Source organism: Microtus oregoni, unplaced genomic scaffold, assembly GCF_018167655.1.
Source record: "Microtus oregoni isolate MIOR12 unplaced genomic scaffold, Mior012 000031F_ref0000149, whole genome shotgun sequence".
Taxonomy (NCBI): domain Eukaryota; kingdom Metazoa; phylum Chordata; class Mammalia; order Rodentia; family Cricetidae; genus Microtus; species Microtus oregoni.
Window position 1 is genome coordinate 13,634,125 of NW_024543090.1, and position 18,066 is coordinate 13,652,190.

General features: G+C 39.5%; 1 protein-coding gene and 1 pseudogene across 1 annotated transcript; one reads left to right on the plus strand and one right to left on the minus strand.

The window, feature by feature from the left end:
• LOC121465632 overlaps window positions 1-18,066 on the minus strand; it is a 553,860-nt pseudogene that overhangs the window by 501,722 nt on the left and 34,072 nt on the right.
• LOC121465624 (olfactory receptor 4F3/4F16/4F29-like) lies at window positions 16,269-17,231 on the plus strand. The gene has a single exon (XM_041678908.1). It carries the CDS (start codon window positions 16,269-16,271, stop codon window positions 17,229-17,231), a length of 963 nt encoding a protein of 320 aa, XP_041534842.1.

Consider the following 18,066-nt stretch of genomic DNA (forward strand, 5'->3'; position numbering starts at 1 on the left):
TCGAAGAGCAATCAGGGTTCCCTGACCTGTGGGAAGCCCAAGGACTGCCCACCTCTATCCAGGTCTCGTAAGGTGAGCATTCAAACTGCCTAGGCTCCCACAAAGCCAGTACGTGCAGTAGGATCAAAAACCGACTGCAATTGTTCTTGAATTCTCAGTATTCCTCATTGTCCGCTATGTTCAGTTAGTCCGGATTTATCCCATGCTTTTTCAGACCTAGGCCAGCTGGCCTTGGTGAGATCCCAATAAAACATCCCCATTGTCTTAGTGTGTGGGTGCACCCCTCGTGGTCCTGAGTTCCTTGCTCGTGCTACGTCTCCTTCTGCTCCTGATTTGGACCTTGAGATTTCTGTCCGGTGCTCCAATGTGGGTCTCTGTCTCTGTCTCCTTTCATCGCCTGATGAAGGTTAATATTCCTGAGCATGCCTATGTGTTTGTCTTTGGATTCACCTTATTTAGCTTCTCTAGGAACATGAATTATAAGCTCAATGTCCTTTATTTATGGCTAGAAACCAAATATGAGTGAGTACATCCCATGTTCCTCTTTTTGGGTCTGGCTTACCTCACTCAGGATAGTGTTTTCTATTTCCATCCATTTGTATGCAAAATTCAAGAAGTCCTTGTTTTTTACTGCTGAGTAATACTCTAATATGTATATATTCCATACTTTCTTCATCCATTCTTCCGTTGAAGGGCATCTAGGTTGTTTCCAGGTTCTGGCTATTACAAACAATGCTGCCATGAACATAGTTGAGCATATACTTTTGTTGTATGATAGGGCCTCTCTTGGGTATATTCCCAAGAGTGGTATTGCCGGATCCAGGGGTAGGTTGATCCCGAATTTCCTGAGAAACCGAAACACTGCTTTCCAGAGTGGTTGCACAAGTTTGCATTCCCACCAGCAACGGGTGAGTGTACCTCTTTCTCCACAACCTCTCCAGCAAAGGCTATCATTGGTGTTTTTTATTTTAGCCATTCTGACAGGTGTAAGGTGGTATCTTAAAGTTGTCTTGATTTGCATTTCCCTGATCGCTAAGGAAGTTGAGCATGACCTTAAGTGTCTTTTGGCCATTTGAAGTTCTTCTGTTGAGAATTCTCTGTTCAGATCAGTGCCCCATTTTATAATTGGGTTGATTAGCCTTTTACAGTCTAGTTTCTTGAGTTCTTTATATATTTTTGAGATCAAACCTTTGTCAGTTGCAGGGTTGGTGAAGATCTTCTCCCAGTCAGTGGGTTGTCTTTTTGTCTTAGTGACAGTGTCCTTTGCTTTACAGAAGTTTCTCAGCCTCAGGAAGTCCCATTTATTCAATGATGTCCTTAGTGTCTGTGCTGCTGGGGTTATACATAGGAAGTGGTCTCCTGTGCCCATGTGCTGTAGAGTACTTCCCACTTTCTCTTCTATCAGGTTCAGTGTGTTCGGACTGATATTGAGGTCTTTAATCCACTTGGACTTGAGTTTTGTGCATGGTGATAGGTATGGATCTATTTTCATTCTTCTACAGATTGACATCCAGTTTTGCCAGCACCATTTGTTGAAGATGCTCTCTTTTTTCCATTGTATACTTTTAGCTCCTTTATCGAAGATCAGGTGTTCATAGGTTTGTGGGTTAATGTCAGGGTCTTCTATTTGATTCCATTGGTCGACTTCTCTGTTTTTATGCCAATACCAAGCTGTTTTCAATACTGTAGCTCTGTAATAGAGTTTGAAGTCAGGGATGGTAATGCCTCCAGACAATCCTTTATTGTATAAGATTGTTTTGGCTATCCTGGGTTTTTTGTTTTTCCATATAAAGTTGATTATTGTCTTCTCCAGATCTGTGAAGAATTTTGATGGGATTTTGATGGGGATTGCATTGAATCTATAGATTGCTTTTGGTAGAATTGCCATTTTTACTATGTTGATCCTCCCAATCCAAGAGCAAGGGAGGTCTTTCCATTTTCTGGTGTCTTCTTCAATTTCTTTCTTCAAAGACTTATAGTTCTTGTCAAGTAGATCTTTCACTTCCTTGGTCAGGGTTACCCCAAGGTATTTTATGCTATTTGTGGCTATCGTGATAGGTGATGCTTCTTTGATTTCCCTCTCTGCTTCCTTATCCTTAGTGTATAGGAAGGCAACTGATTTTTTGGAGTTGATCTTGTATCCTGACACAATACTAAAGCTGTTTATCAGCTGTAGGAGTTCTTTGGTAGAATTTTTGGGGTCGCTTATGTACACTATCATATCATCTGCAAATAACGAAAGCTTAACTTCCTCCTTTCCAATACGAATCCCCTTGATCTCCTTATGTTGTCTTATTGCTATTGCTAGAATTTCAAGCACTATATTGAAGAGGTATGGAGAGAGTGGACATCCTTGTCGTGTTCCTGATTTTAGTGGGATGGCTTTGAGTTTTTCTCCGTTTAATTTAATGTTAGCTGTTGGCTTGCTGTAAATAGCTTTTATTATATTTAGGTATGACCCTTGTATCCCTATTCTCTCCAAGACCTTTATCATAAAGGGGTGTTGAATTTTGTCAAATGCTTTTTCAGCATCTAGTGAAATGATCATATGGTTTTTTTCTTTCAGTTTATTTATATGGTGGATTACATTGATAGATTTGCGTATGTTGAACCAGCCCTGCATCTCTGGGATGAAGCCTACTTGATCATAATGGATAATTTTTCTTATGTGTTCTTGGATTCGGTTTGCCAGTATTTTATTGAAAATTTTTGCGTCGATGTTCGTGAGTGAGATCGGTCTGTAATTCTCTTTCTTGGTTGGGTCTTTTTGTGGTTTTGGTATCAGGGTAACTGTAGCTTCATAAAACGAATTTGGCAATGACTCTTCTGATTCTATATTGTGAAATACATTAAGGAGTATAGGTATTAGTTCTTCTTGGAAGTTCTGGTAGAATACTGCATTGAAACCATCTGGTCCTGGGCTTTTTTTCGAAGGGAGATTTTTGATAACCATTTCTAATTCTTCGCGAGAAACCGGTCTATTTAGATCATTCAGCTGGTCTTGGTTTAGCTTTGGTATGTGATACTTATTTTAAAAAATGTCCATTTCTTTTGTATTTTCCAGTTTTGTGGCATACAGGCTTTTGTAGTAAGATCTAATGATTCTCTGAATTTCCTCTGTGTCTGTGGTTATGTCCCCCTTTTCATTTCTGATCTTATTTATTTGCGTGTTCTCTCTCTGTCGTTTAATTAGTTTGGATAGGGGTTTGTCGATCTTGTTGATTTTCTCCAAGAACCAGCTTTTTGTTTCATTGATTCTTTGGACTGTTTTCTGGGTTTCTATTTTGTTGATTTCAGCCCTCAGTTTTATTATTTCCAGTCTTCTACTTCTCCTGGGCGCGTCTGCTTCTTTTTTTTCTAGAGCTTTCAGGTGTGTTTTTAAGTCCCCAATGTATGCATTCTCTGTTTTCTTTAAGTGGGCACTTAGTGCTATGAACTTTCCTCTTAGCACTGCTTTCATTGTGTCCCATAGGTTTGAGTATGTTGTCCCTTTATTTTCATTAAATTCAAGGAAGACTTTAATTTCTTTCTTGATTTCTTCCTTGACCCAGGTGTGGTTCAGTAGTTGACTGTTCAGTTTCCATGAGTTTGTCGGTTTTTTGGGGGCAGCGTGGTTGTTGCCTTCTAACTTTAATCCGTGATGATCTGATAAGACACAGGTGGACACTGATATTTTTTTGTATCTGTGGAGGTTTCCTTTGTTTCCGAGTATGTGGTCAATTTTTGAGAAGGTTCCATGAGCTGCAGAGAAGAAGGTATATTCTTTCCTATTTGGGTGGAATGTTCTATAGATGTCTGTTAAGTCCATTTGCTTCATTACCTCCAATAATTCTCTTAATTCTCTATTAGGTTTCTGTCTGATTGACCTGTCCCTTGGAGAGAGAGGTGTGTTGAAGTCTCCTACTACTAGTGTGTGTGGTTTGATGTCTGCCTTGAGTTCTAGTAATATTTCTTTTACATAAGTAGGTGCTTTTATATTGGGGGCGTATATATTCAGGATTGAGACGTCCTCCTGATGAATTGTTCCTGTTATGAGTATAAAGTGACCGTCTCGGTCTCTTCTGATTGATTTTAGTTTGAAGTCAGTTTTGTTAGAAATTAGTATGGCCACACCTGCTTTTTTCTTAGGACCATTTGCTTGAAACACCTTTTCCCAACCCTTTACTCTGAGTAGGTGCCTGTCTTTGTGGTTGAGATGTGTTTCTTGCAAACAGCAGAATGTTGGATCCTGTTTTCGTATCCAATCTTTTAGCCTGTGCCTTTTTATACGTGAATTGAGCCCATTAATATTAAGTGATATTAATGACCAGTGGTTGTTTACTCCGGTTATTCTTATTGCTTTTGGTAGTCGATATTGTGTGTCTCCCTTCTTTGAGATGTGCTCGTGAAGGGTCATTAGATGCCTGGGTTATTGTAGGCAGTGTTGGCAGTGTTGGATTCCTTGGGTTGCGATTTTCCTTCTATTACTTTCTGTAGGGCTGGATTTGTGGCTACGTATTGTTTAAATTTGTTCTTATCCTGGAATGTCTTGTTTTCTCCGTTGATAGTGAACGAAAGCTTGGCTGGGTATAGTAGTTTGGGTTTGCATCCATGGTCTCTTAGCTTCTGCAGAACCTCTATCCAGGACCTTCTGGCTTTCATAGTTTCCATCGAGAAGTCATGTGTAAGTCTGATCGGTTTACCTTTATAAGTTACTTGCCCTTTTTCTTTTGCAGCTCTTAATATTCTTTCTTTAACCTGTATATTTTGTGTTTTGATTATTATATGGCGAGGAGATGTTTTTCTTTGATCCAGTCTGTTTGGTGTTCTGTATGCTTCTTGAATATTTAAATGAATATCTTTCTTTAAGTTGGGAAAGTTTTCTTCCATAATTTTGTTCAAAATATTTTCTGGGCCTTTGAGCTGTGACTCTTCTCCTTCTTCTATTCCTATTATTCTTAGGTTTGGTTTTTTTATTGTGTCCCATAGTTCCTGAATGTTTTGTGTTGAGAATTTGTTGGCTTTGCTATTTTCTTTGATCTGTTCGTTTATTTTCTCTATGGTGTCCTCAGCATCTGAGAGTCTTTCTTCTAGCTCTTGTATTCTATTGATTATGCTTATTTCTGTAGACTCTGCTCGTTGGCCTAGATTTTCCATATCCAGCTGGTCCTCAGTTTGTATTTTCTTCTTTGCCTTCATTTCAGTTTTCAATTCTTGAACTGTTTCCATTACCTGTTTGATGGTTTTTTCTTGGTTTCCCAGGGTATCATGTACGTATTTACTCATTTCTTCAAACTTTTTGTTATACTTCTCATCCATTTCTATAAGGGCATTTTTTACATGTTGTTTAAGGGACTCTATTATCTTCATAAAGTCGATTTTTTCCACTTCTTCTGTGTTAGGTTGTTCAAATACTTCTGTTGTAAGATCATTGGGTTCTGATGTTTTCATGTTGTTTTTCGGATTATTGGGTGAGTTCTTGCCTTGGTGCCTGCCCATCTCCTCCTATTGATCCTATCCAATGGGTCCTTTAGAAACCGGATCAGGTTTCCCTGCTGGCCAAGGGCTCCGCTTACAAAATGCCCTCACTCTCTTTCGTGGTTCCTGCTGCAGGCCAAGAACCCTCTCACCCCTCCGAAGGATCTTCAGGACAGGACCAGGCTCCCCTTGTGCCAGTGACCTGGCCAACCAAAGCCCTACCTCTTTGATTCAATTGTAGTAGGGCGATCTGCTCTCCTTATTGCACGCCTGTCCCCGCTGCTTGGGTCTGCCGCTGTGTCGGTACCCGAAAGCTTCTTCCTGTATGCGTTGTTGCTCCGCTGCGTCTGGCGCCGCCGCCGCTCCGCCTCTGTGCGTCTGGCGCTAAAGTCTAGTTTCTTGAGTTCTCTATATATTTTGGAGATCAGACCTTTGTCTGTTGTGGGGTTGGTGAAAATCTTCTCCCAGTCAGTAGGTTGCCTTTGTGTCTTAGTGACCATGTCCTTTGCTTTACAGAAGCTTCTCAGTTTAAGTAGGTCCCATTTATTCAATGTTGCCCTTAATGTCTGTGCTTCTGGGGTTATACATAGGAAGCGATCTCCTGTGCCCATCTGTTGTAGGGTATTTCCCACTTTCTCTTCTATCAGGTTCAGTGTGTTCGGGCTGATATTGAGGTCTTTAATCCATTTGGACTTGAGTTTTGTGCACGGTGAGAGATATGGGTCTATTTTCATTCTTCTACAGGTTGACATCCAGTTGTGCCAGCACCATTTGTTGAAGATGCTTTCTTTCTTCCATTGTATGCTTTTAGCTCCTTTATCGAAAATGAGGTGTTCATAGGTTTGTGGGATAAAATCCGGGTCTTCTATACGATTCCATTGGTCGACTTCTCTGTTTTTATGCCAGTACCACACTGTTTTCATTACTGTAGCTCTGTAATAGAGTTTGAAGTCAGGGATGGTAATGCCTCCAGAAGATCCTTTATTGTATAGGATTGCAGAAGCGCTTTTATTTGATTAAATTCCATCTCTTTCACTACTCCAAGTTTTTCTTTGCTCTAGAAGTCACGTTTAAAAGTCAATGCCTATGTCTATATCCTGAAGTGTTTGCGCCATGTTTTCCCCTTCAAGTTTAATTTGTAAAATTAATGGCATTCATTTATTTGAGTTGATTTCTTTTTATTTTATTGATTTTTATTAAGCTCTACATTTTTCTCTGCTCCCCTCCCTGCCTCTTCTCTCCCCTTCAACCCTTTACCATGGTCCCCATGATCCCAATTTACTCAGGAGATCTTGTCTTTTTTTACTGCCCATGTAAATTAGATATATGTATGTCTCTCTTAGGGTCCTCATTATTGTCTAGGTTCTCTGGAATTGTGATTTGTGGGCTGGTTTCCTTTGCTTTATGTTTAAAAATCACTTATAAGTGAGTACATATGATAATTTTCTTTCTGGGTTTGGGTTACCTCACTCAATATGATGTTTTCTAGCTCTATCCATTTGCCTGCAAATTTCAAGATATCATTATTTTTCTGTGTAGTACTCCATTGTGTAAATGTACCACATTTTCCTTATCCATTCTTCAGTTGAGGGGCATTTAGGTTGTTTCCAGGTTTTGGCTATGAAAACAATGCTGCTATGAACACAGTTGAGCACATGTCCTTGTGGCACGATTGAGCATCCTTTGGTTATATACCCAAAAGTGGTATTACTGGGTCTGGAGGAAAGTTTTTTTCTAATTTTCTGACAAATCGCCACACTGACATCCAAAGGGGTTGTACCAGCTTGCATCCCTACCAACAGTGCCAGAGTGTTCCATTTACCCCACAACCTCTCCAGCATAAATTGTCATCAGTGCTTTTGATCTTGGCCATTTTTACAAGTATAAGTTTTCTTACAAATGAAAAATTGAACTACTTTAAGTCTTCTATATGGGAATATCTAGTCTTTTGAGCCCTCCTTGTTAAAGAGGCTCTTTTCCAATGAGGCTCTTTTCCAATGTTTTTTTGCCACCACTGTTAAGAACATTTGGCTCTCTCTCTCTCTTTCTCTCTCTCTCTCCTCTCTCTCTCTCTCTCTCTCTCTCTCTCTCACGCACACACACACACACACACACACACATGCACACACACAAACACACACATATGTATGTATGTATGGATGGATGGATGGATGGATGGATGGATGGATTATTCTGCAGAACTTTAAAAGAAAAAATTTGTGCATCAGCAGTATTAATGAACTTGGATGTCACTGTGTTAAGTGAAAATTGAGACACAAGAAGACAAGGGATGACATATCTTATGTTATATAAAATCTAAAGAATTCATGCTCACACAAGCAAAGAATATGAAGACGAACAAGCAAAAATGATGTGGGGTATGGTCATGGAACAAGAAGATAATGACTGTAAAAAAAATATGAAAGCTCCATTGACATGGTGGTAACTTCTGAAGATCTGCTGCAGCATGGGGATTATGAAAGATGGAAATAGCATTCTTGAAAAGTACTGAGAGTCAATAATCAGTCTTCTGTGAGGTAATCATGTTCATTAGTTTAAGATATATATATATAATATATGCAATATAACTTTATATATATTAAGGTAATATATTTATGTATATATACATACATATAAACAAATTATTATACACCAAAAATATACACAATATTTATTTATTAGTTGTACCTGTATGAAATAGAAAGGGAAAAAAACACCTATTATGCCCATAGAGTTTTGAAACAGAGACCACTCAGTGAAACTGGTGGCAGTTGAGTAGTGTTCTGTTCCATGTGTTATTTCTGGATTGCAATGATGGCCTTCAATATAAAAGCAACAGTTCAGGGTGAGATTTCACGTTCTATCTAAGTACTTGTCCATAAAATATGATGCGTAAGTAAGAATTGCTGCCCTGGAGTGTTCAGCACATGAGCAGAAATTTTAAACCTCTGAAGGTAGCCATTCTGTAGTAAAAACACATTTTCTTTGACTTTGAAAAAATTAATTTATTACATCATCTCGTAGGTCCACTTCTTCTTAAATAATAAACAGTGCAGTAGACAGAACATGAGTTTTCAATTCAGAAAAACAAAATTCATTTCATAGCTCAGTCACTTGCAATTTATTCCAGAGATACAGTTTATTAGTATACATATAATCTATCATATAAATAAAAACTGACATTTCATGTTACAGTTTAAACATAATAAAATAAAAGTTCAAAACAATGTATTCTGTATAAAAGGTGTTCTATATGAGATACTTAACAAATATTGATACTAATATATATTCTTTCATTTCTTTCCATAACACTGGTGAATACATGAAATAAAAGAATGAATGAAAAAGAGATGGTATCGTAAAACAGGCCCCATGAAATTCTATTTCTGAAAGAAGTTTCAAAATATATTAACTATCCCCTTCTGATAAAAGATTCTCCGATGCCACTCTGCTCAGGAGAGTGAAAGACACTCACAGGCCATCCTGGGTCCTCACAGTCCACGCTGACTGAAAGCGTCCACAAGCCCATCTGGGATCAATCGGCCCAGGCAGGGCCAAGACACCTACAGGCCAGCCTGGATCCTCGCAGTCTGGGCCGGCTGAAACCATTCAGAGGCCTGCCCAGTGCCTTGCATCACTGAATAGGTGAGTGCCATCATGAAGAGCAAATATATGGTAGAGAAATGGGAGAGATAGAGAAGCAGAACCGTCCATGTGCTGTAGAAAGAGGAAGAACTGAAGAAGTGAAAGGCAGTGAGGAATAAGCCGATGTGGGTGGACACATCCAGGCTGGGACTGCAGCCAAGGACATGCCTGGGTCCACGGCCCTACAGTTGCCAATGTCTGAATTGATGTCCATAGTTTCTGTGACCACTGAGGGCCCTGCTGAAGCCCAGGGTCTGGTCGGCAGCCTGAGGCAATGTTGGCGTCCAAGTGCCATACTACCCTCAAAACCATAATGATCTGAGTGACCTGTGCTGCCACCAGGGCCATCCATGGTGACATCTGGGCCAGAGCTGACGCTTAAGGCTTTTGGTAGCTTACGAGTCCAGCTCACAAAACTACCTCCCAGGGTTCAGGTCAGAGGCCAGAGCTAGGTGAAGGGAACTTCTCATCTGAGAGGTAATGGGATAACTCACACATGTGCTGTTCGAGTCATGCTCTTTATTCTCCTGCCTCACTAATTCTACCGCTATAGCTTCTGGTTCTCCTTTGGTTCAATTCTCTGTATCAATTCTGTAGCTCTAAACCTTTTTCTAATTCTGCTTCAAGTCTCCCTAGCTTCTTGTTTACCTAGTTTGAATATACCTTTGTACAGGAGACTTGAAGCAATAATAACAAAAATTACAAGAGCAACATCTAATTAGTCGAAAGAATATTCCTTTGAGTGGACCCAGAGGGGGTAAGACCACACTTGAGGGAATCAACAAAGTCTGGCATACCACAATGAGGCAGCACCAAGTCACTCCCCCTTATCAAGGCTGAGGAGGGTATCCCCACACACACAGGAAATGGGCTCCAAAAAGCCAATTCATGCATCCAGGATAAGGCCTGGTCCCACTGCTAGGAGCACCCCCTCAACAGACAAACCACAAAACTGTCACCCACATTATGTAGATAATTGTCTCTGTCTGTAATTTCACGCAAGAGTCACTTCATTTCTTTGCTAAGAATAGCTTTGGGTGTTTTCCCACCGCTTGCATGTTTACCTTGTGAAAATATTCCATCTACTGTGCACACATATATCTGTGGATGGTCAGTAAGATAACTTCTCAGTAAGCTGTATCTTTGACATATAGAAAATATCATAGGACATGCGTCATAGCTAGATCTATTGTTCCATGAGGCTGTAAGACATTTAAAGCCTGCTTTGTTTCTTTTACTCAGACAAACACAAGAAAATAATAATTTCTCCTCAGCCTAAGACAAAACTGCACACAATTACCTCTTTTCTGTCCTCAGAGCAAGTTCAAACTAGACTAAATTTTTTTTTTTGTAAATGGATCTTAAGTTTAAAGAGGTCAAGACCATGATGGGTATATCCACTGCAACAGTTTACCTGGGCTAATGGGAGCTCACCAACTCCAGTCAGACAGGGAAGGAACCACCATAGGACCAAACTAGACCCTCTGAATGTGGGTGACAGTTGTATGGCTGGGGAAGACTGAGGGGCCACTGGTGTTGGCACCAGGATGTATCCCTATTGCTTGTAGTGGCTATTTGGGAACCCATTCTCTTTGGATGGATACCTTGCTCAGCTTATATATAAAAGGGAAGGCCTTGGACTGTCCTCAAAGCAATGTGCCTTACCCTCTCTGAGGAGTGGATGGGGCCTAGGGTGGGGGAGAAGGTAGAGGAGATGGGAGAAGAGGAGAGGGTAGAAACTAGGGTTGGTATGTAAAATGAAAAAAGACAGCTTGTATTCTTTTTAAAAAATAAAATTAAAAGACACATATATTTGTATATTATATATATATGTATATATTTCAAAGGAATGACAATGCTCTAGGAATAAAAATGTTCATTGCAAAAATATGTACCTTAGCAATGTTACATCAGTGATAAACTTTACAGTCTTCAAATACATGCTTTGTAAATGCAGCTTAGTTGCTACAGGCATGATATGTTAATAAACCAAAAAGAAAAATAAACACTTTACAGTTGAGGTGAGTGTCTGAACTCCCAGTTGGGCAACCCTGCTCTCTAGACCCTAGCTCCAGGGTGTACATCCCATACCCTACCCCCATCTACTGCAACCCCAGCAACCAGGCAGTAGCATTCTCCCTGCCACCACCCTATCATCCCCTGCTGCATCAGCACCCTCTAGAGCCACAGACCACACTTGCACCTGGAGGAACAGCAATCACCTATCAGAATTTCACCTGACTTCTCAATGGACACAGCAGCAGGAGAACTGTTCCTACCCTCATGGGAGATTTGGTCCCAGCCCTTGGAAGGAATGACCCCACCCCACATCATGGGCATGGGAGAGTTGAACCCAAATGCATGGGCCTGAGAGAGAGCTGGCTCTGTACCCCACCTAAAGGGGGTAATCCCAGTGGCATAGACTGACCAATTCAGTTACCACACAGACCCACACCCTAAGCCTAGAGTTGGCCCACCTAACATATACCTATCTATGACCTAAGGGACTGCTTCTGTGGAACAATATATTCCTCATGACTCAGTGCAACGACAAAATATTTAAGAGGAGTTTCAGACAAGCTAGATGCTCTTCAACCAAAGAATGGATAAGGAAAATGTGGTACATTTACACAATGGAGTACTACACAGAAAAATAATGATATCTTGAAATTTGCAGGCAAATGGATAGAGCTAGAAAACATCATATTGAGTGAGGTAACCCAAACCCAGAAAGACAATTATCATATGTACTCACTTATAAGTGATTTTTAAACATAAAGCAAAGGAAACCAGCCTACAAATCACAATCCCAGAGAACCTAGACAACAATGAGGACCCTAAGAGAGACATACATGGATCTAATCTGCATGGGAAGTAGAAAAAGACAAGATCTCCTGAGTAAATTGGAAGCATGGCGACCATGGGAGAGGGCTGAAGGGGAGGGGAGAGATAGGGAGGGGAGCAGAGGAAAATGTAGAACTCAATAAAATCAATTAAAAAAGAAAAAAAGGGGGGAGTTTCAGTGAATGATTCATTTTGTTTTGTTTTTAATTTGAGGGACCTTTCTTTTGAGGGGATACTGCAGCATTGAACAGTGGATGTGGAGAGACTGGGAGGTGAGTGGGATTGAGGTTCATGGTGTAAAATTCCCCAAAAAAAATCAATAAAGAATTATATTATATATTAAAAAGATTCTTTAAATTATGTTAACTACCTCCTACTCAGTAATAGATTACACTATTCATGCTAATGAGTAACCTAAGTAAAGTGGACCTTCAATGGCATTTAAATGTATTTTTTTAAAGAACATTCTGTGTCTCCTTGGTGCTTGTAATTAAAAATAATTCATTGTGTTCCTTCTCAACTAGATACAACTCCCATATACTTAAGGAATATATATTTTCTGAATATTTCCTAAAGTTTCTCTGTTTTCGGTAGTGTACATTGTAACATATCCTCTGAATAATGCAGTGATCCATATGAGACTGCAAGCATCTTATTGACATGCTAAGGTATTTCTGGAGTAATCTCCACATACTCACTTAGCATCTAAACTTAATCTTTATTCCACCAACATCGTATGAGTTTCCTTTGCTCCATATCTCATAAAAATTTCATCTTTTGTCTTTGATCCAAATATATTGAGAGAAAAAAATATTAAGCATTGACTATATATTCCACATTGGGTGCCACGGCTTTTTTCTCTTCATACATTGGTTGGAGAACAATGTGGCAGTGATCTTGTGTTTTTCAACAGGAATTATCCTGAGTCATTAGAATCTGAAGAATGATGGAATTTGTAGAAATAGAGAAAACACTGTGAAGGGAAATTATAAATGTAAAGAATTAAATATATTTACAGAAAGTTCTTTGAAAACTTTGTGACATAGCATTGCCTCTTCTACTTAGTAATGAGCACTCAATTATTTGACTATATTTCTGATGGAAAATCTCTACAGTCTAAGGTCTGAGGCTTGGGACTTTATGGAATGAAAAGACACAAATTGCCCAAGTGACTGATAGCTCAGTGTGCGCTGGTTTCTCATTTGCTGAATCTACACTACTGATTCTAGAATAGGTAGCTAACTCTTTCTTTTTTTTTTTAGATTTTTTTTATTAATTAATTTATTTATTAAAGATTTCTGTCTCATCCCCGCCACCGCCTCCCATTTCCCTCCCCCTCCCCCAATTAAGTCCCCCCCCCCTCAGCCAGAAAAGCAATCAGGGTTACCTGTCCTGTGGGAAGTCCAAGGAACCCCCCACCTCCATCCAGGTCTAGTAAGTTGAGCATCCAAACTGCCTAGGCTCCCACAAAGCCAGTGCGTGCAGTAGGATCAGAAACCCATTGCCATTGTTCTTGAGTTCTCAGTAGTCCTCATGGTCCGCTATGTTCAGAGAGTCCGGTTTTATCCCAGGCTTTTACAGACCCAGGCCAGCTGGTCTTGGTGAGTTCCCAGTAGAACATCCCCATTGTCTCAGTGTGTGGGTGCACCCCTCACGGTCCTGAGTTCCTTGCTCGTGCTCTCTCTACTTCTGCTCCTGATTTGGACCTTGAGATTTCAGTCCTGTGCTCCAATGTGGGTCTCTGTCTCTGTCTCCTTTCATGGCTTGCTGAAGGTTAATATTCAGGAGGATGCCTATATGTTTTTCTTGGGGTTCTCCTTATTTAGCTTCTTTAGGATCACTAATTATAGGCTCAATGTCCTTGGTTTATGGCTAGAAACCAAATATGAGTGAGTACATCCCATGTTCCTCTTTTTGGGTCTGGCTTACCTCACTCAGGATAGTGTTTTCTATTTCCATCCATTTACATGCAAAATTCAAGAAGTCCTTGTTTTTTATTGCTGAGTAGTACTCTAATATGTATATATTCCATACTTTCTTCATCCATTCTTCCACTGAAGGGCATCTAGGTTGTTTCCAGGTTCTGGCTATCACAAACAATGCTGCTATGAACATCGTAGAGCATATAATTTTGTTGTATGATAAGGCCTCTCTTGGGTATATTCCCAAGAGTGGTATTGCTGGGTCCAGGGGTAGGTTGATCCCGAATTTCCTGAGAAACTGCCACACTGCTTTCCAAAGTGGTTGCACAAGTTTGCATTCCCACCAGCAATGGATGAGTGTATCCCTTTTTCCACAACCTCTCCAACATAGGCTATCATTGGTGTTTTTTTATTTTAGCCATTCTGACAGGTGTAAGATGGTATCTTAAAGTTGTCTTGATTTGCATTTCCCTGATCGCTAAGGAAGTTGAGCATGACCTTAAGTGTCTTTTGGCCATTTGAACTCTTTCATCTAGCATTTCCACCTCTCAGATTTCTGAGGTTCTTACTTTCTCACAAGTTACTTTAACACTCATTCTGAGGCAAAAAAAAAAAAAAAATCTGATCATCTACGTGTGAGATGCTGTTGTTCTTCACTTCTTTGGTCCTTTTATTCCCTGAGTGACAATACAGACTCAGTGGACCACACTAATTAGAAGTTTTTTGCTGGGGAAAAACAACACAAGGCTCTTTGTTTTGTCAAAGTTCTGCACTCAGTCAGAATGCGAACCTACCCTCCTCTAACCCTGAAGAGATTTTCCCATTTTACAGATTACCATGTAAATAAAACACGTGTGTGAACAGATGGCCCACAATAGAGAAAACGTCAGTTCAACCTACTATGGACAACAATTGGTCATAAATTATTGGCCCTTAATTTTAGGTCTTGGCACGTTTGCTTTGTGTGTTCTAGAAGAAGCAAGGAGAAGAGGATCAAATAAGCATGTATGAATGTTCTCAAGAGCTTTTAGGGGAGATGTTTATGGGAGGCTTCTAGATGGCTATAAAATAAAGGTAGAATGCTTATAACAAAAAAGTACTGTGCGAGAACAGTGTATAGTATTTTAATATTTTCTATTCCATATTTATCTCTTTCACAATTTCTTACCCTTTTAGTTTTTCATGGCAATAAATGTCTAACTTATACTTTAAGCTTCTGTGTTATATATAGTCTTGATTCATGACACTTCTAAGCATCCTCCGAAGTAATATTCAGTTTTTCTCTTTGGGAATTACAGATCTCATATGGCTGAAGCTTCTCATTATATCTTGGTTCTTTATGAGTGTGATTTCTATCCGAGGACAGATTCTATTGAAATAACTCAGGTAAGAGTTTCATTGCCTTTCCTTCCAAACAAGACTGATTCCATTCTTAAGTATCAGAGGCAGGAGGTAGAGTCATAATTTTACTTCTTTTATCTTTAAATTTTCGTAATCAATCAGTTACTAGAGTGGGCTCCAGATGGACACTACACAAAATTTTTGTGTAAGATATTCCTGGGGCATTACCTTTATTGGCTATTGATAGATTCTGGGAAAGAAAGAATCATTGTCTCCTGTTGTGTACCCACTGCAGAACCCACCAGTTTCCAACAGAGAGCTCTAGACCCACAGTTACACAGGTGGACCTGATTAAACTAACTGGTCAAAAATAAAATGGATAGGTATGAACATGAAAGGAGATTTATTGTGGTTTCTGGAAGGGGTGGTAAATAAATAGAAGAGGGTGAAAAATGAGGGATGAGAGGGGTCAGTATGCATTGGTCATATATGAAATTATCTAAGAACAAATTTCATTTATGAAAAAGCACTATTCTCAGCATGAAAAGATTTAATATTTTTCAAAGTACCTTTTTCATTGATGACTGCAAGCCTAGAAAACCAAGATGTATCAGTAATTTAAACACACAAAATTCCAGAACAAAGTAAGGAAGTGATGCACCAAGGCTAAAAGCCCAAATTTCTGTCAGCATGCTACCATTTCATAATGCTAATTTCCCACGTGGAAGCTCGTGAGTACAAATGTGTGTAGAGCTTGTTTGACTTTCCTTAGATTCTCAAGTGCCTTTGCCTCGATTTTTCCCTCTTCACTATACACTTCAAACTAAACATAGGATTAAAGGATCCAGTGCCCCTAAATATGTAAGCACAGGAAATGTTCTGTACCTAGTCCTGTGATCGATCTGTAAAATCTCCCTGTAAAACAACAGGGATATCTTTGATGTTTTATACTTGAGTCATTGCTCCACAACCAGGACACCCCTTTTGCTTAGATACAATATTTTCTCCCTCTGTACCCTTCAGGTAGTAATCACCTCATGGTCAGACCTGCACAACTTGATGGATGGAGGAAATCACTCCATGGTATCAGAATTTCTGGTGCTGGGTCTCACCAATTCATGGGGAATTCAGATTCTCCTTTTCCTGTTCTTCACAGTATTTTATGTGGCAAGCATGCTAGGTAACCTCCTCATTGTGCTCACAATCATCTCAGACCATCACCTGCACTCCCCAATGTACTTCCTGCTGGCCAACCTCTCCTTTATAGATACAAGTGTGTCCAGCATTGCTACCCCAAAGATGATTTATGACCTCTTCAGAAAGCACAAAGTCATTTCCGTGAATGGGTGCATCACTCAGATGTTCTTCATTCACACTGTGGGAGGAACAGAGATGGTACTGCTCATAGTCATGGCCTATGACCGGTACATCGCCATCTGTAAGCCCCTCCACTACCTCACCATCATGAGTCTAAGGATGTGCATTTTTCTCTTGACTCTGGCTTGGACCATTGGCCTTATCCATTCTGTGGCCCAGTTGGCTTTTGTTGTCAATTTACCCTTCTGTGGAGCTAATAAAATGGATAGCTTTTATTATGATTTTCCTCGGTTCATCAAACTTGCATGTACAGACACATACAGACTAGAGTTCCTGGTCACTGCCAACAGTGGTTTCATCTCCATGGCCACCTTCTTCATCCTGGTTGTGTCTTACATCTTCATCCTGGTCACGGTTCGCAAACATTCCTCAGGTGCCTCCTCCAAGGCCCTCTCCACTCTCTCAGCTCACATCACTGTGGTGGTTTTCTTTTTTGGTCCTTGCATTATTGTCTATGTGTGGCCTTTCCCTACTTTGCCCATAGATAAATTTTTAGCAATTTTTGATGTCATCATCACTCCTTTCATGAATCCTGTCATCTATACACTTAGAAATAAGGAGATGAAAGTTGCAATGAGAAGACTCTTTATTAGGGCTTTAAGTTTCAAAAATTCTTTCATTGACAGTTCAAGAGATTCAGATTAAAATAGAACATCCTTGAATATAAATCACTTTTATTCTTTACTAAGTGATCTTCCCTAGAAACATGCATGCAAGCAACATTGAAGAGACTCAGCAGGTTGTATTTATATGTTATATGGTATGTATACATATACATGTATGTATGCAAGTGTGTGTGTATTTATATAATTTATAGATATATGTAACAATGGTAAAAGAAGATAAGGCCTTGAATTTGGTAGGAGGAGGATTGTCAGATATTAGGTGGCCTGAGTGAGAAAAAGGAAGAGAGAAAATTATAAAATTATATTTAAATTAATTGATTTTTAATTTAGTTCTTTAAAAAGTAATCTCAAATATCTCTTCAATTTAGTGTTTTTAAATATTGTGAAGTGCCTCCTCAAGTATTATATGCATATTTGATCAGTTTTTGCTAAAGAATTCTTGGATTCTAAAAGTACTGAAAAGCAGTAAATTCAGCCTAAACTGTGGTCTACGTCAAGTGCTGTGCCTCTTCTGGAAAGAAAGGCAACTGCTGAACCCTCACACTTTGCTTTCATCTCAGATGTTGGAAATTCTCTTTGACACTGGTTCACAGACACAGAGCACTTCTGATCCACCAGGAGCCTAGGTTTCTACCTGGTGATTTACTCAGTGTCACAAGAATCAGGAATACTCAAAATAAGGATCTTTAGCTAGGTAAATTCGAGGTCAAGGCTTTTGTCATTTGAATTAGTTCACTGAATGTAGATTTTTGACTATTTGTAACAGTTTTACTTATAGTTATAATTGAAAAGTAAGCTATATGGTCAATTAAAGAGGAAGGGAGGAAATGTTAATAATGTTAGTCAATGCATAT